At 40.4% G+C, this 18,801-nt stretch overlaps 1 protein-coding gene across 1 annotated transcript; it reads left to right on the forward strand.

The window, feature by feature from the left end:
• Positions 1-405: 405 nt before the first annotated feature.
• On the forward strand, positions 406-18,246 carry CYP7A1 (cytochrome P450 family 7 subfamily A member 1). The gene is made up of 6 exons (XM_025180008.3): positions 406-1,184; positions 5,529-5,769; positions 9,406-10,007; positions 11,411-11,541; positions 13,975-14,150; positions 15,139-18,246. The coding sequence occupies exons 1-6, from the start codon at positions 1,105-1,107 to the stop codon at positions 15,436-15,438; spliced, it is 1,530 nt and encodes a 509-aa protein (XP_025035793.1). The 5' UTR covers positions 406-1,104; the 3' UTR covers positions 15,439-18,246.
• Positions 18,247-18,801: the final 555 nt, after the last annotated feature.

Below are 18,801 nucleotides of genomic sequence, written 5' to 3' on the forward strand. Positions count from 1 at the left end.
AGAGGGTAAGAGTGAGGTCAGTGGAGGAGGGGTTTCAGAGCTACATGCAAGATGAATAGGAAAGGATGAGATCTAGATTTTGCGCTAATAGGAAAGAAAATCTGGAATATGGTGGGATCAGGCTGAAGGAGATTTCTGAGCAGAGATGAGTTAAGACAGATAGAGAATCTGATGGGGTTAAAGTTTCTGAAAGGGAAATGGGTCAGAAGAACTGAACATAGGTGAGTAGCGTGTAGCCGCGCGGCACGGGGTTCGCACTAGCCGGCTTTTAAAAATGGCGGCGCCGGCTTTATGCTAATGAAGCCCGGGAAATTCAAATCCCGGGCTTCATTAGCAAGTTCGGTATGCATACATTATCCCCCTAGTTCGAACTAGGGGGGTAGTGTAGACATACCCTGAGGGAAGATATATCAGGAGGGAGGACTAGTCAAAAACAGCAAAATTGACTAATGTTCTTTTCTCCTACTCCTGCCTTCTGCTGCAACAACTGTGTCCATGCTTTTCATATTGACAGTGATAGATGGTTGGAGAGGGAAAACAATCTTTTTGTTCCTATTAATCTCTCATTCCCAGCCAAAATATTCCTTTGAGTACTTTGAAAATGTAGTCAGTCTGTAGGGAGATCATGAGGTGTGGCAGGGTGCAGTGTCAGGAGAGTCAGGGGATTATGGTAAGTACTTGGGGCACCAACTACCACTGTATGTATGTTGGCTAGTCATCTCATGTGTTGCTAAACTTGAACTATAAACTGCAGTCAGTAAATCTACACGATAGATCAAAACACACCTGAGAGACCTTCAAATTATCAACTTTGATTACTTTGGAACCTCTCCTGATACCAGCTCAAGGCCATCTCTGCTACTGTCTAGATTAATCCTCTCAAGTTTTTTTTTACAGAGATATCAGTCAGAGTGAAGACATAATAGCGTCTGTCCAGAAATGGTTAATTAATAGCTTGCATAGGTTATTTAAGTTCAATTAACTATAGTGATGCCCCTGATCTATATAAAAAGTGGCATTTGATTTATCATTTGTATCCCTCTCAGTCCTCAAAGTATACCAAGCTAGTCTTTTTTACTCGAAATTTCACTGTAGTTGCCTGAAATGTTAGCAGCAGCTTTGATCTGGGGAGTAGTGGTGATACTATGCTGTTGGTTTTGGTTTATTCTGGTAATAAGAAGGAGGTAAGGTATCTTTTAATCATATTTCGACTCTCATTTCTATAAAAAGATATTGTGTATATAGCTGAGACAAAATTAGTCTAAACATTGGCCGATTAATAAATAAATTATAATAATTGGTGTTTTGTACTTTGAAATGTGTATATCATAATAGCATTTTTGTGTACATAAATTAAAAAAAACCCAAGAAGACTATGCAGATCCATATTCATGATGAACAGGAGACAGAAATACAAAGAAAGGAGTAATCCATATACAGTGAGGCTATAATCGTAATTTGGAACAATAAGGGCCTGATTTTGAAATCAACAGCATTTGCAGTTGCTCAGTATTTGTACATATAGAAATGACTGTTCTGACACTTTTACCATTTTCATTTTCTTTTCTGTGGTTTAATCTGTATTGTAGCCATATCAAACTCCTGTTTTTAATGCTAGTTAACATTTGGCTTGTTCAGGTAGTGAGTAAATACTCTCAAGTTTATATCCTATGGGCAGGTGCTCCATACAAAAAATCATGAACAAATTTACTATAAAAAGTGTCTCTTTGACTTGCCTTTTATATAAATCTGTTTTTTTTAAGTGTACCACACAGTTAGTTACTCCTTTCCACTTAAAACTCCTGAAATTTCATGCACATTGCCTTAAATATTAGCAGCAGCATTGATCTGTGGAATAGTTGGTAACACTATTATCAGATTATTCTGATAAAAAGAAGGTATGACGTATCCTTTTTGAATGTAGTCTAGCCCTCATTTCTGTTAAAATGTCTTGTGTATGTAACTCGGCTATGTCTAGACTGCATTGCTATGTTGGGATACCGGAAGTATCCCAAAATAGCAATGCCGCATCTAAGGAACATGTTTGCTATTTCGGAAAAATGGCTCTTTTGCCATCCCTGCAAACTTCGTTCTATGAGGAATATGGGAAGGCTCAAAAGAGCACTTTATTTCAAAATTTGGCACTCAGTAGATGCACCAAATTTCAAAATAGCCTCTTTTGAAATTTTTTGATCACAGTGCAGCCTAAACATAGCCTAAGATAAAACTAGTCTGAACATTGGCAGACTGAAAAATGAAGGATAACAATGGTTATGTTGGTGGGTTTTTTGAGAGCAAGATTTATAGTATAATGACTTTTTTGTGTATGTAAAAAATAAACAGGCCATTCGATCTATATTCTTGTTCTTCTGTAGACAGAGGCTAACAATGGATAGAGATAAAAAATATGAATCCAGCCATAAATGAGATCATAACTATAGTCATTTGGGATGTTAGGGATCTGATTTTCAGAAGTGCTTAGCAAGTATAGTTTCTATTGAAGTCAATACGATTTGCAGGTGCTCCATACTTCTGAGTAATCAGGTCATATATGTATGTGCTTTTGATGTATAGATGACTATTTTATCCCTTATCCTTTTTCATTTTCTTTTTTTTTATCAGCGTAGTGCAGTCTGCACTGCAGCTGTACCAAACACTTAGCTTTAATCTAGGCAACATTTGGCTTGTTTATTGTATCGAGTAGATACTCTTAAGTCTTCATCCAATTTGGAGTGCCACATTTACAGAAACAAATTCACACATCTGTTTACTGTATTATATTTGTTCTGCATTGTAGTTCCAGGATTCTGTTTTTATTTAAATCTTTAAAAGAATAAGAAAGAATAGAAAATAAAGGACTCGGTGCGTATTATTTTTTGTGACCATATTATAAGCCATATATGGGCTCAGGAGGGAATTTTTCCCTAGGGCTATGTCTAGACTGCAGGCTTCTTTCGAAAGAGGCTCTTTCGAAAGCATCTTTCGAAAGAGCCTCTTTCGAAAGATCGCGTCTAGACTGCAGGCAGATCTTTCGAAAGAGAAATCCGCTTTTTCGAAAGAGAGCACCCAGCGAGTCTGGATGCTCTCTTTCGAAGACGGCCTCTTTACATTGAAGAACGCCTTCTTTCGAAAGAGGAACTTTCGAAAGAAGGCGTTCTTCCTCGTAAATTGAGGTTTACCGCCATCGAAAGAAAAGCCGCGTTCTTTCGAAATAATTTTGAAAGAACGCGGCTTGAGTCTGGATGCAGGGGAAGTTCTTTCGAAAAAAGGCTACTTTTTTCGAAAGAACCCCTGAGTCTGGACACGGCCTAGTGAGATTGGTAGTCACTGTAGGGTTTTTCACCTTCTTTTGCAGCATGCAGACACTGGGTGGCTGTGTTGCATGTGCTATATAGGTTAGATCAGGAGGTGATCGTAAGAGGATGATCTGCCCCTTTTATGGGCTTGCAAAGCTATGGAGCAGCAGGCCAGTTTGGGGCTTTAGAAGACCAGCAGACAGCTTTTGGGAACCAGCTGATCCAGCTGGGAACGAGAGCCACTCATTAGGTTAGCTGGTTCCTAATGGCTGCTTGCTGGTCTTCTCCTTAAGCCTGGGTCTGCAGATATTTAAAGAGGCAGACAGCCCTTCCACAGCACTCTGGTGATCCCTTCTGATTTTAAACTTTATAATATGTATTATGTAAAAGTTATTTGTGATGCACTGTAGGTATCCCTATACAGGAATATAGTTATTTGGATCCCAGTTCCACAAAGCACTTGAACATATGCTTAATATGCTTTGCTGGACTGGGGCCTGAGGGCAAAACTGCTATTGATTTTAGTGATGCAGGGCCAGACTCAAGTGAAGCATGCCAACAATAATACTGTAATACTCTTTCATTGCTGGGGTCAAATGACTCAGTGTTCAGTGTGCTACAGAGTTGTACAACCCAAAGACCAACCAACGAAATAAAATAATCCCATCTTCATGTGTCTTGAGATCCACATGATGCTTGTTCAGCCATCTTCAAATCCTCCTTTCTGTGCATTGGAACTGCTAATAATAAGTTTGGTTTATGCATTCTTAATTGATGTGTATTTGAGATAATGTCATTTATTTTAGAATTTGCAGAGCAATTAAGGACCCAAGTAAGGGGTAGAGCAAGTAAGGGGCTGATTCTTCCAAATTGCTGTGCATCCTCAATTCTAAGGGATATTGAGAACACAGAAGCAACTATCAGGTGTTCAACAACTCCCAGGATCAGGCTCTAGATGGGCCGAACCTGCATTATTGAAGGACCTTTGTCATGACTTCAGCTGGAGCAGGGACAGGTGCTTAGGGCCTTGTTACATGCCCAGTAAGATCAAGGGGAGTTGGGCCAATGACTTTAATGAGAGCAAGTGCGGATTCTTACTTGCAGAAATTGCAAACCAGACATTCTGGACCTTAATCTGCAAAGCTCTGCTTACTCATGTGAAGATTGCTTATTTACCTGAATAATCCCACTGAAGCCAGTGGGACTACTTGCATGTTATAAGAAAGAGCTGGTAAAACAAAACAAAAAAATTTCACAACACATTTTTTGAAAGTGGTCTTTAAATTTTCCCATGAAAATTGTGTAGAGTTTCCCCTGAAGAGGTAAAAACCAAATACTATTCATATTCAAAATCCACATCCAGGAACCATTTTGTATTTTCAGAATAAACTTTTAGTGTCCCAAAAATGAATTTCAATTTTTTTTTTCCACACAGATTTTTTTTCACACAGAATTTTCAGGTTCCAATTTCTTGTTGTGAAACTGAAGAGTTTCTCTAAAAGTTAATCTTTTCCTGAATATTTTCATTTGGTTCAAAAAGTCTTTTTTAGAGTCTAGTTCTGTGTATTCAGCTCAGGATGGGTTGTAAGAGGTGGGCCCTACAGAAGATAACCTGCAAGACAGAAATATCAGCAGACAGGTTGTCAGGAAAAAGTAAATAAAGTAACAAAAAACCAAAAAATAAACACAAAAACACCCTAGTAACCAAGAGATAAATCAAATAAAGGTCCCTTTCATCATGCCATGAAAGCTGCCAAAGTAGGGCTCTGGCAGACTGTCCAGAGGAGTCTCCTGCGCTGGGCATGCTCTGTAACAGGTCCCGAAAAGTGCCAGGATGGACTCCAACAAAAGGAGTATGCCAGGCAATATTAACTGCTTCGATAAGTATTTATTTAAGGCACTGTTACTTAACTGCATCCAATAAATAGAGCATTATATTTTAAATGGTGAAAAAGAACCTACCCAAATGTAAAAGAGTGATGTAGCTTAAAAAATACATTTTTGTTATTTTTGGATTCTAATAAAGCTTTTGTTGATTGTTAAAGTCATTCTTTCTAGGAGATTATATAACTCATCATGGATTTATTATGAAAAGTAGAGCAATTTCCTACAATACTAACCGAAATTGAATGTTAAAAAGAGATTGGTATCACAATCTTATTTAACTGTCTGAAGTGAAGGATGGGTCCTAATTTATAACCCTGATTTATCACATTTGCTTATAACTTGTAGGCGTCCAGGTGAGCCGCCAGTGGAAAATGGGCTACTTCCATATCTGGGCTGCGCTTTGCAGTTTGGTGCCAACCCTCTTGAATTTCTCAAAGCAAGACAAAAGAAATATGGGCACATTTTCACCTGCAAAGTGGCTGGAAAATATGTTCATTTTCTCACTGACCCTTTTTCATACCATTCAGTAATGCGCCAAGGAAGACATTTGGACTGGAAAAAGTTTCATTTCACTGCTTCTGCAAAGGTACCTCTATGAAATGATGTTAGCATTTTAACGTATTTTAATATTTAATAAGAAAAATATCAATATGGTCAAGTCAGACTGTATCTAGTGTGGCAGACCAAAGACAACAGATTACAGTAGTTTGATGGAAGGCAAGTATATGGACAGTTGGGTGGGCAAGTTCCTGTTCCCTCAATAGGCTGCCAGAGACTGCTGCCCAGAAATTGAATCAGGCAGGCACCTAGGACTCATTAAGAGCTGGCCTGCAGCAGCAGTCTAATGGGATACCTGCAGCCAGTTAGGGCCCGCTGGTCCCTTATAAAAGGTTTCCCCACAGGTAAGGAGTAGGAAAGAGAAGAGGGATGGACTGGAGTGGAGGAGAAGGAGGAAGAAGAAGAAGTACAGAGTGAGGCAAGTTGTAGGTTGCAATTAGGAGAGATTTTCTCCAAGAAGCCAGGGAGACAGTATTGTGAGAGTGGTTGGGGGAAGTGGCCCAAGGAGAGGTTGCTATTAGATGGGGATAAGGCCAAGAGCCCCATTAGTGGCTGCTATCTAGGGCCCTGGGCTGGAACCCGGAGTACGTGGATGAGACTGAGTTCTCCCCCAACCCTCTCCACACTCAGTGGGCTGCCACCAGGGAAAAAGGGACTTTTTAGACAGTGAAAGATTTTTTCCCTCTAAGCAAGTGACTGGCCTATGATGAAAATGGCTCATGAGGTGGGGATCGCCCACCTCTGAGAGAAGCAAGAGGCAGGGGGAGGGGCACCATGAGCCTCTGAGGCATCTTAAAAATCCATCAGGAAGCACAGGACCCAGGGGCAGAAGCAGAGCTCCACCCTACTAGTTAATCAATATGTGAGGTTTTTAGTATGTCTTCCTGTTTGAAAAATAGCTTGTCTCCTGTCTCACATCTACCAATGTGTCAGATTTTATTCCTTAATATAAATAACAATGTGTTTTGCAAACAGATTTAGGTTATCCAAAAATGACTAAATAGTCATGTAATATCACAAAAATGCAAGAGCAGAAATATAGCATAAGTGGGTTAGCAGTATTGTTAATTTATATTGAATTGACTAATTTTAAAAACAAATGTGAACAATCTCAGACTAAGCAGCCCTAGACACTGGAATTCTGCATATATATCTACAGAGTCGGTCTTGCATAGACCGCCATCAGTAAAAGTTTCTCCCCATTAGCATAGCACTGTTCTTCACTCACCAGTTGTAGAGGGGTCACCTCTAGAAGTCTTCACTGAGGACTTCAAACAACATAACAGTAACGAATTCTGGCCACTATTGATTTATCACTTTATTTGCCCTGTAGTGACACCCTGAGATGCAAATAGACATATATAAAATATAATATAATCTTATCTTGGACTACAAACACTAAAATGCCCTAATCATATCTCAGGCGATGCCTACACTGCAGTTGGGCATCTGTGAGTGGTCCATGCCAGCTGATATGGGCTTGCAGGGTTTGGAGTATGGACATGGGCAGCAAGTACTAGAGGTTTCAGAAAACTGAGCTGCCTCAAACAGGGCAGGAAATGCCAAATGTGGCATATCTCAGTCTGTAGGCAGTCTGACTGCCTACCTTTGGAGTACTGCTGCTAAAAGCTCCTGAGAAAGTGAGGATATTGGAGTGGGGAGGGAGAACTGGTGCCTGGACTCTGGTCCTTCCAGTGCTCTGTCCCCAGGAAACTACTCCCACTCAGCCTCTTCACCCTTGGCAGCATGCATATGTACCTCTTCTCCCTGAAGCTCCAATTGTGCTGCCTCTCTTCCTTTAGAGGCCCCACCCTTATTCTGCCTCTTCTCACACCCACTTCAGCTCTTCTCCCAAAGCTCCCTACCTGCCACTTATTCCTCTCTGTTCCTGTCACTAGCCCCTAAGGCAGGTGGAGCAGAAAAGAGTGAGCGAAGGGCCGGGGGGCACCTTAGGGAGTGGGCAGAGAGGAGTGAGAGTCAGGCACAGGGGGCCTTGGGAGAGGGTGGGCAGGGAGCAGTGAGAGGTAGATTCAGGGCTCTCAGTGGCAGAGGCAGAGTGGAGATGGGAAGAGGTGGAGTGGGGGAGGAGCCTTGGGTAGGGTGATCAGATAATAAGTGTGAGAAATCAGAACAGATGGGTGGGGGATAATAAATGCCTATATAAGACAACACCCGAGACATCAGGACTGTCCTTATAAAATCAGGACATCTGGTCATCCTAGCCCTAGTTGAAATCATGAAATTTATTATTTTTGAAATCCTATGACTATGCAATTGATCAAAATGGACCATGAATTTGATAGTGTCCTACTTATGTGACTACTGCATGGTTTCACTACATGGAAGAGCTAAGGTTACTTGGGCGCTTTAACTGTGAATCTTAACACGTCTAGTTTTATTTTTAATAAAACTTCCTCACTTTCCTGGGGTTGTAATGCTTGTTTGGAGTACAAATACGATATCCTTGTAAAATCCTTGTAATTTTTTTACCTTTAACCTCAACTGCAGCTTAATTTCATTTTCTGTCAGTGATTTCATGTAGTAAGATCTCTATCTCACAAGCTGCAGAGTGTGTTCACTCATTTGAGCGTCAATGGAAGTTGAGGGCACTCAGCTCCTCTTAGGAGGTGCTTAGCACTTTGGAGAATTTGGCCCTAACCCTTTAAAAACTGGTAATTTAAGGGCCCAGTCAAACTCTTACTGAAGTCAGTGAAAAGAATCCCAACGGGAATTGGATGAAGCCCTAAAGATATGTCTACCCTACAATAAAACACCCTAGGCTGGCTGAAGTCAGCTGACTCAGGCTTGCATGGCTTGGGTTATGGGGCTATATAACTGTAGTGTAGACATTCAGGCTGTGTCTAGACTGGCCAGTTTTTCCGGAAAATCAGCTGCTTTTCCTGAAAAACTTGCCAGCTGTCTACACTGGCCGCTTGAATTTCCGCAAAAGCACTGACTTCCTACTGTAAGAAATCAGTGCTTCTTGCGGAAATACTATTCTGCTCCTGTTCAGGCAAAATTCCCTTTTGCACAAAGCTTTTGCGCAAAAGGGCCAGTGTAGACAGCTCAGATTTCTTTTCCGCAAAAAAGCCCCAATTGCAAAAATGGCGATCAGGGCTTTTTTGCGGAAAAGCATGTCTAGATTGGCACGGACGCTTTTCCGCAAAAAGACGCTCTGTTCCGAAAATGCTTTTAACGGAAAACTTTTCCGTTAAAAGCATTTCCGGAGAATCATGCCAGTCTAGATGCAGCCTCAGACTTGGGTTGGAGCCCAGGCTCTGAGACCCCCACTAGGGGAGCGTTCGAGAGCCCAGGTTTCAGCCTGAGCCCAGATGTCTATATTGCAGTTTTATAGTACTGCAGTTGAAAGTCTGAGAGACTGAGTCAGCTGATCCAGGCCAGTCATGGATATTTTATGTGCAGATATATTCAAAGTGATCATACATGCTCATAAATAAATTAGTATCAGACTATTTTTGTGTGCTTACTTAATACTTACAAAAGCTTGTTGCCAATTATCACTTGCTGAGTTGATGGTTCTTACAATATGTCCCTGTGTTAAATTTTGAAGATATTATCTTGGCTATGATTTCTCTTGTAGTATATTACTTATGGAGGTTGTGATGATCCTCACTTACCTTACGTACAATTTATTTGGTGGCAGGCTTTTGGGCATGGCAGCATTGATGGAAACACCACTGAAAATATGCATAAAACTTTCATTAGAACCCTACAAGGTAATGCCCTGAATTCCCTCACTGAAGCTATGATGGAAAACCTACAATATGTCATGCTACAATCAAGTACAAGTGAACTGCATTCCAACAACTGGGTAACAGAAGGGCTTTACGCGTTCTGTTGTCGTGTGATGTTTGAATCTGGCTTTTTAACGCTTTTTGGTACAGAGTTTAATTCATCCCAAGACAGGCACCTGTCGCAGGGGGAAACCCAGAGAGAACTTATTCTAAATGCTCTTGAGAACTTCAAGACATTTGATAAAATCTTCCCAGCCCTTGTTGCAGGTGTGCCTATCCATGTGTTCAAGAGTGCCCACAATGCTCGGGAGAAGCTGGCCGAGGCTCTGCTCCATGAGAACCTCAGAAAAAGGAACAACCTCTCTGAGCTCGTCACTCTCCGTATGTTCTTAAATGACACTCTATCTACTTTTGATGATAAGGAGAAAGCGAAAACTCATGTGGCTGTACTGTGGGCTTCACAAGCTAACACAATACCTGCTACTTTCTGGAGCTTGTTCTATCTTATTAGGTAAGTAGCACGGTCTGCAGATTCCAAAGTAAAATGACTTCTTGGCTCCGCTGCCACTCAAAAATTGTTTCAGTATTAAGGGACAAATTCTGCTCTTGGATGAATGTCAAATCCACATCCCAGTGATGTCAATAGCAAAACTCCTACAGATTTCCGCAGCAGCAGGATTTTGTCTTGCATGAGTAAGTTTTCCACAGAAACCCCTCTCAGGTAGTCCAGGGAATAAGATAGTCCACATAAGGTTTTTCTACATTAGAAAAATTTACTAAAAATGTCTCATTCAATGCTGTGAGCCTTGGTACAAACAAGACTCCGGTAGCCACAAATGCTTTTAACGCTGTCAATTAAACCTTCAGAGCGTATCTAAACAACATGCTATTAAACAGTGGCCGTGGGACCTTTGATTACATTAGAACTGCCAACTTTAGCTACAGTAGGGCACTTTTAGATCATTTCCCTGGAATAGACAAGATTTTATTTCACACTTTTGTTTATCTGCCCACCTGTTGGATTGGCTGCTTTACAGAATAAAAGATAACAGGCATCTGCAGGGCCTATACTGGTATAGCACCACTAACATTAATGAAATTACACCAATTTGCACCATCTGAGGATCTGATTCATAGGTCCTGATTCTCCATTCTACTATTCTATTTTCACTTTGCATCCAAATCCTCTACATACAAATTCCCTACATGCCTTAGATTTAGATAGCACATTTTATTCAAAGATCCACAAGGGATCTATAAAATTGATAAACTTTCTAATTCTGAAGTCCTTGGTCATGCCTATTAATTTCCATGGAAGTTCTGTGCCCCTCCCCCACCACTAGGGACTAGAGGATTTTTATCTGTTTAAAAATCATCTCATCCATTACAAACATCTGCGATATCTGTATGAAAAACCAGAAAGTGCAGGATGTTATTTAATTTAAATTACGGGGAGTTCCTTCCTTCCTTCCCAGAATGTAATTATTCAACTTGTTATGAACCAGGACAGATGATGATGGGAATATGATCTATGACACCATTTCTAGATTTTTAGCTGCAATGGGGCTATTTCCTAATCTAAGCACGATCACTTTATTCCTTACTCTTGGCATTGCTTTACAGAGATGTCATTATTTAACAGTATTTATACACATTAATTTGGTCTTGCTCAAAATTGAATAATGAACCAAATCTTTGAAGACTTTTTTAGTGTTCTGAGCAACCAGGATTTTGCCAATATAAGTATAAATATGTTTTACTCTGGGTTCTTACCTAGCATTTTTGTTTTACTACGTTACATCTGTGGATTAAAAAAAGTAAACTGTAGACAGGAAAAAAAAAATGTTATTTAAAACACATTTTGTACAGTATTTACATGTAAGAAATATGTTTGTTTCTGGTATATTGATTTAGAAGCCCAGAAGCAATGAAAGCAGCTACTGAAGAGTTGCAAAAAACATTGGAAAGTGCTGGTGAAAAGATCACTTTAGACGGCAAACATATCTCCTTGGATCGAAAACAAATGGATAATATGCCAGTATTAGGTATGGTCATCATATGCAGCAGTACCATCCACTTTCAGATACTGTTCTATCTATAGTCAATAAAAAAAACTTTCTATGAAATGCTAAATGACCAGCAAACAGCAGGATAATAAAGCAACTCTGTGTTCTTAGTTAGCAAAGGCCACATATTTCAGCAGTCCTCATGTCTGTAATATGGGGAAAATCTTATGTTTGAAATGAATTTCATTTTTCCCATGTAATTTCATGGGTTTACGTGCCATGTCATACAACCTCTGGGATCGATAGACAATTCGAAGTAAGGTTTTTTTGGTTTTGTGGTTGGGTAGGCAAGAGCTGTAGGTAGGGTTAGGGGTTGCATATTGAGCAATCTGAAACTTCAGGTTGTAGAACCATTTTCTTTTCCACCATGAGGCTAATCCTTCTAAAGAACTTTTTTTTTTGGGGGGGGAGAGGTTAAAAAGTGATCAGTTTTTTCCCTACCCAGCTCCCTCCTTGTTTGTTTCCCTGGGAAGGGTGATTCAGGACAGTTGATTGTTTGGTTTTTGAGGTTGAAATGATAAACAAAATATATATTTGCAAATAAGGTCCTTGATTTCAAAAGGGAAAAGTTAAAAATATTAAAATAATTAGTTAGGCAAGTTGACTGGATGAAGAACTCAAGGATCTGAATGTGGAGGAGGCTTGGAATTACTTAAGACTAAGATGCAGAAACTATCTAGAGCCTGCATCCCAAGCAAGGAGGAAAAACTCATAGAAAGGTTGCAGACCAAACTGAATGTACAAACACTGGAAACAGGTTAATAAGAGAAAACAAAGAGCCTAGGGATGGCTCAGCAAGAAAAGCTACCAGGGTCACCCAATGAAACTAACAGGCAATCGGTTTAGAACAAATAAAAGGAACTACTTCACATAAAGCACAGCCAACTTGTGGAACTCATTGCCAGTGGATGCTCTGAAGGACAAAAGTAGGATTCAAAAAAAGAACTTAGATAAGTTTGTGGAAAACAGTTCCATCAATGGCTATTAGCCAAAAGGATAAGGGATGTTGTGGTGACCCTAAGCCTCTGTCTGGCAGATGCTGGGATTGGAGAACAGAGGATGGATATCTTGATGATTGTCCTGTTCTGTTCATTCCCATTGAAGCATCTGGCATTGGCCACTGTCAGAAGACAGGATACTAGGCTCAATGGACTATTTGTCTGAGATGGCATGGCCATGCTTATGTTCTTACCTCTTGAAAGTCATGAACTGTAGTGTAGGGCACAAGTGACAACTGCCAAAAGCAAAGCAGTGGCCAAAAGTCATGGCCACTTGGTCTAGTGGCTAGAGGGCTGCTCTGCCTAGCAGACCCAAGAGAGTGGGGGTAGAAGAGCCTGGGCTAACTTTATTCCACTGTGTCCTGATCCAGAGATCATATATGTTGCCTAAAGTCTGGTACTTATTCTTGCCCACTAGGTCATTTTCTATCCCTGTTCCCTGTACTTCTGTCTGTGTCACACCTTGGCGTTGGAATCCCTCTTAGCTTCTTCTCTGGTTCATCCAGAGACCCTTCCCATGGTAACAGTGAATCATCACTCTGACCACCAGAGCAGTGAAGTATTGGAGCAGCCTTTCAATGGGCACTGTGGGCACAGAAAACCTAGCTTGTTTCAAGACTGAGCTCGATATATTTATCGAGTGGATGGTATGATGAAGTGTCTACAATGATATGGCCCATATGCTTCTGCTACTAGCAAATATCTCCAATGGCCAGAGATGGAACACTAGAGGGGAAGGGCTCTGAGTTACCATAGAGAATTCTTCCCCAGATGTCTTGTTGGTGGGTCTTGTCTATACGCTCAGGGTCTAACTGATTGCCATATCTGCAGTTCTTCCTTGATCAGATTGTCAGAGACCCTGGGGTTTTCTGCCTTCCTCTAGAGTGTGGGTCACCGGGTCCCTTGCTACGTTGAACTAGAGTAAATGGTGTATTTTCTAGAACTTGACATCTTTAAATCAAGATTCGAGGATTTCAGGAACACAACCAAAGTTTATGGGCCTATTGCAGAAGTGGTGGATGAAATTCTGTGGCCTGTAATTTACAGGAGGTCACCATGATCACTGATGGTCTTTTTGGTCCATTAAGTCTATGAATTTATGAATAAGTTATTAGTACTTCTTTAAACTAGAAGGATAGAATTAGAGATAGAGAAGATCCTCTGAGAGCCTCTATAATCCCTCCCGCCACTGGATAGATTCCACATCAAATGAAATGTAGAAGACAAAATTTAGGAAAATTCTCTATATTAACCTCTTATGCAGTTCTCTTATCTCTATTTGTGTTAGCATTTTCCTTCTCTTAATATTTGGTGTTATAGAAGATTACAGCCAATTTAGTCTGTGCACCTCCCCCAGGTGATATGGTACCTAGATTCTTTTCATGTTAACTGTTTTCTTTTTCTCTCTCTACAGATAGTATTATCAAGGAAGCCATGAGGCTGTCCAGTGCATCCATGACTGTCAGGGTTGCTAACGAGGATTTCACTTTGCACTTGGATAATGACTCTTACAACATCCGAAAAGATGACGTTGTAGCTCTTTATCCTCAGCTGCTGCACTTTGATCCAGACATCTATCCTGACCCCTTGGTGAGTAATTAAAATTACATAACATCTCCTGGAACAGGGTGATTGGTAACTGCCTACTATGACCTACGTGCCCCTGGGGTTGGTGCTTCACTCTACCATACAGATCCTGGATTGATGCCTGATAACTCCCTGAACAGACAAGGCTGGGAATGCCATGGAGTCAGCAAAATCAGCACTGGCTTTGCTTCACTCGGCAGCAAACATTTTGGCTGAGCAAAAATTTAAGGCTGAGAGGTTTAAAGTAAGCTCTCTTTAGCCTTCCTCAGGCAGAGAAAGCACCATGCTGTGTTATGTCAAGTGAGGACAAGAGAAGAAGGAATCCTTGAGGACATATTGTGGTACAGGTTGAACCCCTATAGTCCGGCACCCTTGGGATCTGAATAGTGCCAAACAAGAGGATTTGACAGACCACAAGTGGTCAATATTGTCTGGCAGCATTACCTACACTTCCACTGCTAATGTCTCAGAAGACATGTAGAAGTAAAGTTAGAGCTAAATAACATCACAGAACACTGAGAGCCAGGACTGGTGTCTGTAAACAAACTTTATTGTCTACACACACAAGTGGACTAACTAAAATCATGCTGGGCCATGGATGTTACCAAACCAGATAGTGTCAGACTAGAGAGGCTCACCCTGTACTGAGGGAAAAGGGACTGTCTTCCAGTTTGGATACATGTTTCTCATTTTTGTTTGTGTGAGTTGGTAAAAGGCAAAAAAGTTTTCTAATGTTGGTGCTCCTCTACAAGGTCTGGTACTCTGCCACACCAAGTGCAAGAGCTGCTCATTTTGAAGGGCCTGCTGCTTGCAGGAGTTAACCTCTCCCAAAAGGGTTTGGAGGACTGGAGGCATGGCCAGCCACAGAGCAGAAGCATACTGTGCATTGGCTGCTCTTCCCAGGAGGCGTGGTGTCATTGTGGTGGCACACCCTCCCCTCCCTTCCTTAATGCACAATCTGGCGCTAACAGAAATTCAACTTTTGTTACAGACATTCAAGTACAATCGCTATCTCGATGAAACTGGAGAAGAAAAGACTAACTTCTATCGCAACGGTCACAAGTTAAGATATTATTACATGCCATTTGGAACAGGAATAGCAAAATGTCCTGGAAGATTATTTGCTGTCCATGAAATCAAACAGTTTTTGATTTTGGTACTTTCATACTTTGAAATTGAGCTTCTTGACAAAAACGTGGCTTGTCCGTCTTTAGACCAATCCCGAGCAGGGTTGGGTATTTTACAACCAACTAATGACATTGATTTCAAGTACAGATTAAAATGTCTGTGAATATATAAAACATTTTCACCTATAAGGGAAAATCAGTATCAGGATTATCCACTGATTTAAAAACCCCAGATTATACCACAATGCTAATGTACTACAATGTGAACAACACACAATGCTGGTAGGGGCTAGAGAAATGGTGGTTTTTCCTTTCACCAGGGTTTTCACATGCAAACTGAGATTTTTGTATTGGGGAATCTGGCATACTTTTTTTTTTCTGCCAGCAATCTCAACTTCTCCCTGTGAACAGAGTAAAAATGTTGCCCTTTAAGTTAAATAATTTTCCATATTTTCTTGTAAACAAAATTTTGCCATATTTGCAAATGAAATGTCTTTTTCCATTATTGTAACATTTTTGCTGTATAGTGGCAGGTATTTTTGTTTTGTGGAAATGCTTTATGTTTTCATGGAAAAACTAGCAAAATTTTTGAGGAAACCTACAAACTATTTCACGTTTTAGTGAAACTGTGCCAACTTGTGCTGTATTCCTGGTGTGAGACTCTTTTCCCGAAATTCTGATTGCCTGGGCATAAATCATATTGGCTGATGGAGATGCTTCTCGCAGTTGTCAGTGATTCCTTAATTTTTCGACAGTCCAAAGTCATAAAGTATTGGGTTCAACCATGATTTGTTTTGCTTTTCCATACAATTATGTTCCTTGCTGTGTTCCAGACACTGGGTGTTTGATATCAACCAAGACCAATTAAATTTGGATTAATTTTTAAGGACATTTCTTCATGGTATTAGAGGCAGTTTTGTCAATTAAACGAACAAACAATACTCTAATCTCCAATTGGTCTTTCCCCATTCCTTGCATGTTTTCAGGGACTGAAGGTCTGATCTTGCAGCCTTTACTTATGAGAGGAACCCTCTGTCCAAGAAGAGATCATATAAAGAGCTCTCAGCCATTTCCATACTCCATATTCAGGCAAAAATTCCATTGCATCTAGTATGAGGTAATCCTAAGTAAGGAATCTTGGATTGAGTCCTAAATGTGCTGTAGATTTTTCCATCTGCTTCCCATATCACTAGCCTTTATTTTAAATATTCTTGGACAAAGAAAAAGAAAAAAGTTCTGCTATTTTTAATTATTTATTACCCATGTTTTGTCTAATATTACTTACTCACTTTTCATTTTCAGAAGAGAACTGGTAAAAGCAAAAAATGGCACTTCATCACTTCCTCTCATTATATGTACAATGTAAATATATTTTAATTTCTTATTGTAGCTGACAAGGTTGTAACTTTAAAATATGGATTATTTCACAGTTTTGTAAATTGTATTGATCTATTATGTATTTTACTGTACACTGCTGCTCCCACACTGCGTGCAATAGAAATGTAATACTAGACTACTCATTCACACCCTGGCAGGCCTTGCTGTTTTTACTGAATGGCTCTTTTCCTCTTTAAAAGGTCATTTTAAAGAATCAATGTTCTGAAGTTAGGGGAGGCTGTGGAATATGGTATGCAGCATATTCTTCCACTATGAAAAGTAGGAGACAAAAAGCATGAGGAAAGACTAAGAAACACTTCCTATACAGTTTTCAATATATTGTTACATTAATATATAAATATACTGATACATTAATTTGCTGTTATTTTTACTGTATTCCAGGTCCCCTGGTACATTCAGCCTCCATATTCCTTCTCCTATCCCCTTTAATTTAGAGGCCTTTTCAGCAGCACTTTGTGGCTTAACATGCTACTTTCAATTCATTTGTACTTTTGAAAACTAACTTGCAGGTGTTAAACAATTGCTAATGTTGGCCTACCTGACGACTTCTCACAAATACCTGTGGGAAGGAGAACATAAGGATTTTCTCCTAGAATTTCATGGGCGGGGGGGAGGGAAGGGGGGTTAGATGCAGGGTCTGCAGGTTGTAGAATGGATATTGATTTTAGTCCTAAACTTTGCTGGTTGCAAAGAAGCTACAAGAGGCACAAAGGCCTGTATTAGCTCTGTGGACCTAGTAATTTTCCCCTTCTTGCCACTTCTTGTAGTGAAACTCCACTGGAGAGAGCTAGGAGGGGTTCCCCATGCCATGTCTGCCCCCTTTCAGGAATTTCACATTGTACAGAAGGAGTGTGAATTAAAGTATCATAGCCCAGTGTGTATTTTCCTTTCTGGATAATATGCATGAGTAATATACATGGGAGGTTGATGTACCTTTCCTTTAGTCCTTCAAATTCTTTTCCAGCTTGCCAGTTCTTATGACTTCTCTCCTCCTTCTGGGTACCTTCCCCAATAAACAGTCCTGCCTGGGGTTTGAGGAAGGGGATGGGGCCACAGAGGCAATCAACCGTTGAATGCATATTGACATTTAGCCGTTTAGGTAACAGTTCAGTTATAAGCAACCTCGCCATTTCATATCTCAGGCCTGACTCTTAAATCTGCCTGCTGGTGCTTCTCTAGCACTTAAGAGAACTCATGTTCCCCATGTAGGGACTTTCTCAGAGCTCACTGAAGCCAGTGGAAAGATGGTGATTGTTTTCAGTGAGCTTTGGATAGGTCCTTAACAGACAGAATACACAGAGACCACTCATATGCAAATTGGCACCAGAGTATCAGCAGCTGGGACTCCAAGGAAAGTGAACAGCTGCTTGAGTAAAGCATTGCAAAGACTGCGTTAAATATACTATTTACATGTTTGATACTGAGTCGAAAGCTAAAATTGCTGTTACTATGTATTTTTAAAAAACTAGCTCGGAAAGTGCTTCCTTTCAACTTTCATAACATTTGTGATGGAAATAATTTGAGTTGTACTTTTAAAAATATATAATTCCAATTAAAATGGTTGTAACTATGTGCTTTAGGTGTGTGTGCTCTTTATTTTATTTTTTCCAGTTGTGGCTTGGGTTACAACATTGTTGTCATAAGTCGTGTTTAAGCAGTGCCCTTGAAGGTGGCTGTGAGTCAATTAAATAGCCATGTTACCTAATCCAACGCATATGTGCGGTCACTCAGGAATAGGAACTATTGGTAGAGGGTATTTGCTGGCCATTGCATTGTTTGGGTAAAGGCTGTGCAGAAGTGTATGTAGCAGATGTTTATTTGGGAAAATGGATGTGTGTGTAAAAGCAGGACAGAGAGAGAAAAACTGAAAGAAAGCTAAGCAGGTACAACGTGGAAGCACAGTGTGTGGCCCTAGAGAGAGGCTTTGGGTTGGTGCTGACTGAAAAAGGCCTGGACCTGAGAACATGGACACTGTCACCCATTGATCAAGTCCTTCTGTGTTCAGGCAAATAGGGCTTTGCAATTCTTTGCAAATTGACACAATTGTGTTTATTTGCAAAGAAATACCTGACTCACCAGTTTCTCCTATCTGGAACAACTCACAGCACCACCAACTTGGTTCCCCAGTC

This window comes from Pelodiscus sinensis, chromosome 2 (genome assembly GCF_052426305.1).
Source record: "Pelodiscus sinensis isolate ZL-2025 chromosome 2, ASM5242630v1, whole genome shotgun sequence".
NCBI classification, from domain to species: domain Eukaryota; kingdom Metazoa; phylum Chordata; order Testudines; family Trionychidae; genus Pelodiscus; species Pelodiscus sinensis.

What these genes read in the sequence shown, in the direction of transcription:
- CYP7A1 (XM_025180008.3), top strand. Translation starts at nt 1,105, where the DNA reads ATGTTAGCAGCAGCTTTGATCTGGGGAGTAGTGGTGATACTATGCTGT. An exon ending in ATTCTGGTAATAAGAAGGAG is followed by an intron (nt 1,185 to 5,528) that starts GTAAGGTATCTT and finishes TATAACTTGTAG; the next exon opens with GCGTCCAGGTGAGCCGCCAG. An exon ending in GGATAATATGCCAGTATTAG is followed by an intron (nt 11,542 to 13,974) that starts GTATGGTCATCA and finishes CTCTCTCTACAG; the next exon opens with ATAGTATTATCAAGGAAGCC.